The sequence below is a fragment of the Octodon degus genome, unplaced genomic scaffold (genome assembly GCF_000260255.1).
Source record: "Octodon degus isolate 3935 unplaced genomic scaffold, OctDeg1.0 scaffold00334, whole genome shotgun sequence".
Lineage (NCBI taxonomy): Eukaryota > Metazoa > Chordata > Mammalia > Rodentia > Octodontidae > Octodon > Octodon degus.
In genome coordinates, this window is record NW_004524910.1 from 1,186,449 (window position 1) to 1,192,701 (window position 6,253).

Genomic DNA, 6,253 nt, shown 5'->3' on the forward strand with positions numbered 1-6,253 from the left:
TGGAAGATGGTACAGCCGGTTCAGGCTTTGAGGGGGCAAAGCCATGAGGGAGGAAATTGGAGCCACTTGTGTCTTAGGGTTGGCCCTGCAATAAATGGAATGTGTGCTGTTCTTTTCAGGAAGGTCTGTAGAAGAGCTACTTCCATGGAAAAGCAATCACAGAGATCACTCTCTTAGTTTTCTTCCCATTCTCCTATTGTCCTATGTAGTAGCTGCCTGTGAGATCTCTCATTCCCTTGTCATGTTAATAAGGTAGGACACTGGAAAGACTTGACAGATTTTCAGAATTATAAAAATAAATGGTGTGGTTCAGGAAGTAAAATATTCCCATGGGAATCATCTGTTTTCCAGGATATATTTAAAATGTAAAATTTCAATAATTTCTTCCAGTATTGAGAAGAATAAACGTCAATGAAAAGCCCCTATGATGTGTAAAGATTGAAAATTTCGAGGACCTCACACTGGGTGACATAAAGCACAAGCCTCCTTACATCTAATGCAGGAATCTCAAGATAATGATCCCCCAAATCCCCAGACTCTCATTAATTTTTTTGTGGTCCTGAATGACATCTGTTAGTGAGGATGGTACTACCTTTCACATTTTTAGAGACTAAATTTTTAAGGGAATATAAATTCCTGACTCCACTCATGTAAAATCTTTCATTACAGATATACAAGGGGAAGACTGTGTTAAAACTTATTCCTGCATTGAGGGGTTTGTGAGATCTCAGATAGAACTGCGGAAAGGCACACCTGAGTTGTAAGAGTAAGATCTTCTCACAGCTCAGTTATCTCATGATTTTTAAGAGACTGGAACATTATTCTTCTCCATTCAAAGGTGGGACTTTTTGAGTCTTTTTTATCTTTACAATGAACAATATATTACAATTTCTAATAATCAAGGTCTTGTGGGTAAACATAAGGCTGCTGGAAGGCATGGAAGAAATTATAGGTACAAATAAACTATAAGTTAAGACTATTGTCACTATTTTATTCTTGGTATAAAGATAACCCTGTAAAGTAAAAATGGGGGAGAATATCCCCTAATCTGAACAACTAATTTGAAGACAACAATATGCAGTATAACAACCACTGTTGAATTCCTATCATTTGGTTTAGTGAAACTGTGCATTGTTTCTAATGTTTTTATTTTACTTTTTCTGTTTACAAGTAATAAAAAGAAAACCATGAGAATAAAATACCAAACTCAAAGCAAAAGCCAGTTGTAGCTTGGATAAAACAAAGAAACTATCGTAATGTTACAATCATCCTTTTCTCCTGTGGATGCCCGTGTCACTCAGACAGTAAGAATAATATCGCATTGATGTATCTTCTATTACAGCTGTTCTTGAATAAACAAAGCACATTTTGTCATCAAGAAATCTACAAACTGTCATAAAACTCAAAGATTTTCAACTGAAATCACTGAGAAAAATCATACCACACGTAGTGTGATATCAAGGAGAGAGACAGATGCTCAAAAAAATTCTGGTAGATATGGCTTTATGGAGATATATTATTTTTACAAAACTCTCCTCACTATTCTGATATGCCCTCGATAGAAGACTGTAGATTGAGTGTGAACTTTTACTATACAATAAATCTAGACTTATCAAAATTACAGTTTCTTTTTCTTAGGCTTTATATAACCACTGCTGACATTTTGAGAAATTTCTTGCTGTAGTTTAATATTCATGAATTCTTTAAGTGAATGTTTAGAAAACACTTGCATGCATTTTTGTGGAATGACTTGATGCTGAACAATGGCTTAGATAGCAAACAACTATCTTCAGTATGTATCCAAGTAAAATAGGGACAAAAGAAATTAAGCAATGTGTGGAGGACATTAGTAATGGAATGAAACATTAATCATGGAACACTTTCTGGAGGATATGGAATTTCAAATTTTTCTGTAGCCATTGAATAAACTTTATTTTTTTAATATTATTTTTTTTTGGTGTGGCTGGCTCAGCCCATCTTGGGGTTGGGGCTGGCATGGCATGTGTTATTGGGGGGATCTAACTGCAGGCCCTGTGCGCTTGCCTAAACTTACCTAAGCAGGTGCTTTAGATCGCTAAGCTATCTTGCTGGCCCTGAATTAACTTTAGTCAAAAACTTAGTCCACTGAACTTAGGCTGAAAGCTGAGAGATACAAAAGTTTACTGTTCTTTGCCATGTGTAGCATAGAAGTCAAGCCTATAAAAATATCAACACAACAAAAATGCTCATTGAAGTGAATCTTAATGAAATAAGTAACATCCCAGAAGTTTGGTGAAGCTCCAAGGAGGAAGGATGTTTGAATTGTTATTCTGAGAAAGTTTTTCTTTTCATTTCTTTCCTTTTTTTAAAGGAGTTGGAGAACAATAGAAGGACATCTCAAGTTTGAGAAAATACTACACACAAAATAATAGAACCAAAAGTGTACATGCTATATTTGGGAAACAATGAGATGGTCCTCACATAAAGAGTTGCACACCAACATGAAGTGAGTATGGAAAGGCAAGATTGGAACTCAACCTAGACTCTCTGCTCTTCCAGAGACTTTGTAATCAACTAGGCAAATAAATTCTCCAAACTTGTCTTAAATTTAGGTTATAGGCACTTACTAGCAGTATCACCTTTCCCAAATCAAGTATCTCTTTGAGATATAGTTTTTTCTTTATAAACAATATGATTATAATAAAACTTATCTCCTGTGGTACCTATAAGAATATCTAAGATCATATAACTAAAATATGCAATAAATGTTTACAATTATTAGCATTATCTAGCTGACAAGCAAAGGATAGCCAAAAGATAGATGTAGAATAGACTGCGAGAAAGAGGCCCATATGTTCACTCCATGAGATATATATGTACTATAATAGCAGAGAGGATTTTATTTTATTTTTTATTTATTTTTTTTAGAGGATTTTAAAGAGTCCACAATATCAGCCTACAGAATTCAATAATTTTGAAGGTGATTTATTGGGCTAAAAGATGTGGAAGGAGTTTAAAAATGTTGTATGGCAATGCTCTGAGAATCTGTCAATAGCTCAAATGCAAAACACAGGGCTGTACTTTGGTGTGTGGAAGTAGATGGCCGGTGCTTCTCTGGAAATCTTGCATTCAACAGTTGGGTGATATTTTGGCATTAGATGTATGGCAAAGGGAATTTTAGTCTTTTTTGATATAAGCTAGAGTTGGTAAGTTATAAAAAGTAGTAACTGAAGCAATGTGATTGAAAAACATTTTCCTTTAGTGGTAAACAACCAAGAAATGTTTAGAAGGTAGAATCTCTATGGAATCGTTGAAACAATATACCATATGAATTTCGGGTGAACATTGTTTGGGTACATGTTTTGCCCATCTCAGGGTCTGTGTTAGCTGCACCCTCTGCTTTTGATATTTTCTCTTCTGATCTTTAGAGGTCTGCAGATTATCACTGTATTTTCCTTTTATGTATGTCCTTTCTCAGAGCAGGCTTCTCTGACTTCACTAATAACAGTGGTCGTGTTTCCCACATCATAGTGATCTTGCAAATTTGTTGGACTGTCTTTCCCATGCCTAGAAGATTCTGGCATGTAATTGGGAGTTAGTCAATAAATGTTGAATTTGTGACCTCATATAACTGCATATGTTGCTTTCATGGTTTGCAACATCCTCACATAGACTAATAACTAGTGCTAGCTATGTCCAACTCTCATTGTCTGACCCATTGTTAGTACTGACAGTAAGTGCTGGTTACCTGGCCAGACTCCTCATATTCTTTTTCCCACAATTGCAATACAAATACAAGAGAGCAACTCTTCCAAAAACACTATAATTGTTTTTATCTTTGTGAGTCCTTTAAGATGATTACCAGTCAATCAGTCAGTCTCTCTATCTCTGTCTCTGTTGTCTCTGTCTCCCTCTCTCTCTCTCTCTCTCTCTCTCTCTCTCTCTCTCTCTCTCTCTCTCTCTCTCTCCAGTCCAAGATTAAAATTTAACAAAGGAGAATATTCATATTACCTTTATTCTTTCACCACCTTCATTGATTGTATATTTAATTAACAACACAACAAATTAGTTCTAAAGTTCACTGGAGAGACATATGTTGATTCTTTTTAGGCCTGACCTGCAATATAAATCACTTAAATATAGCACCTAAAGATATTCTAGATGTTCTGCAGAAACCTCAATCATTGACCAGGACACCAGGACCAAAATCTGGCATTCTGATATGACATACTATTTTCAACATCATATTTCATGGAGGTTAGTCCATTCTATTATCCTATGCACTTAGAAAAAACTTCAGTGAGAAGTTAAGACTTTAAGAATGATTAATTTTATATTTCTTTGAAGCTTCAGTTATTGCCATACATATTGATTCAGGTTATAATATGTGAAATTAATTTTTATTATCTAGCCATTTCCACAAAGTATTATTGTTGGAGCCACTGAATTGTAGAGAATAGAAATAGAGATAGCACTTCACTGGAAGACATGTGAAAGTTGTTCTGGAAATTTTCATCAATTTCTACAGAATCTTGAAATGTGGAGTTAGAAATGATTTAAGTCATTGCATTGTCATCCTCGTTCCATCAAAAGTTTACTTGGAAGTCCTGAGAGCCAAGACACAACTGGATTTTTTTAAAAGCACTTTAAAAATGAGACATACCAAAATCCAGCTGGTGAGACGTTCACTCTCATTTTTTCCCTCTTCTTTGCAGATCCAGAATGGAAGACAGAAAGGTAAAGAGTGCTTTTGTGAGTAGAATCTAAAATGATACCTGGGCCTCCTCTATGGGGTTGATGTCTACATCATTGTACTATAATTGTTCTCATCATTCAGATTTCTGAGCATCATTTTTGACACTTGTCTTAAAGACATCTCTCAGGTTTGCTGGGACTTTTCTTCCATTTGACACAGGCCCAGATTTAAGCCTAGGTAACACCAGTGCCAATCATGCTTTAAAAACTATGTCAAAGTATCAATAAACACCATCTCTGTGTTACTGGGAGAAAGCAACTTTGCTCATCAGGACAATGAACAATCACACCACAGTGCAAACATTCCTCCTGTGGGGATTTTCCAGCTTCCCAGAACTAACAAATGTACTCTTTGTGGTGATTTTAGCCTCCCATGTGACAATTCTATGGGCAAATGTGTCCATAATGTTGACCATCAAACTCAGCCAAAACCTTCACACACCCATGTACTTTCTCCTGTTCAGCCTGTCTTTATCAGAAACTTGTATCACTATGGTAGTCATTCCCCGCATGTTAGTGGACTTGCTGTCAGAGACCAAGACCATTTCTCTTCCTGAGTGTGCCACACAGATGTTTTTCTTCTTTGGCCTGGCAGCCAACAACTGTTTCATCATGGCTGCCATGTCCTATGACCGTTACACTGCCATCCACAGCCCGCTGCACTACCACACCCTTATGACAAGAAGGATCTGCATTCAGCTCGTCATGGCCTCCTCATTGGCTGGGTTCCTGATTTCTCTGTGCATCACCATGACGATATTCAGCTTGTCCTTCTGTGACTCCAACAACATACAGCATTTCTTCTGTGACATTTCACCTGTGGTCCACCTCGCCTGTGATTATACTTCTTATCATGAAATGATTATTTTTGTGCTCTCTGCCTTTGTGCTGGTGGGCAGCTTTATTTTAATTATGATTTCCTATGTGTTCATTGTGGCCATAGTTGTGAAGATGTCTTCTGCAAAGAGCAGGTCTAAGGCCTTCTCCACTTGCTCCTCTCACCTCACTGTGGTGTGTATACACTACGGATTTGCTTCCTTCGTCTATCTGAGGCCCAAGAGCAGTGACTCCTTCCGTGAAGACATGCTGATGGCTGTGACATACACAGTGCTGACCCCTCTGCTGAACCCCATTGTGTACAGCCTAAGGAACAAAGAGATGCAGATAGCTCTAAGGAAAGTACTAGAAAATATATTTAATGTTTTTTCTCAGTTGACTGATAGAAAATCCTTAAATATTTAAAAAATATTTAGCATCTATGAAAATGGAAAGAGTGGATTATTTCCAATAAAAATCATCACTTTCTGTGCCAAGCAGTCAAAGTGTTTTCTGATTTCCTGTTTTGCCCTGGTCTCACCATTTTCCTTTTTTTTTCATTTTCTTCATGTTTTACATTGTGGATTCCTGTTTTAAGTCAAAGACTCATTTGGGAGGACTTACAAGTGTATCCAACTTAGGAGGAACTGAACACAACTCATTAAGTAGTCTGGACTTTACTGAATTTGGGTATTGTGAGTTT

At 36.7% G+C, this 6,253-nt stretch overlaps 1 protein-coding gene across 1 annotated transcript; it reads left to right on the forward strand.

Moving 5' to 3' along the window:
• The first annotated feature begins 5,010 nt into the window (after positions 1 to 5,010).
• LOC101570142 (olfactory receptor 10T2-like) lies at positions 5,011 to 5,976 on the forward strand. Its single transcript, XM_012513139.1, has one exon. The coding sequence runs from the start codon at positions 5,011 to 5,013 to the stop codon at positions 5,974 to 5,976; it is 966 nt and encodes a 321-aa protein (XP_012368593.1).
• The last annotated feature ends 277 nt before the right edge of the window (positions 5,977 to 6,253 follow it).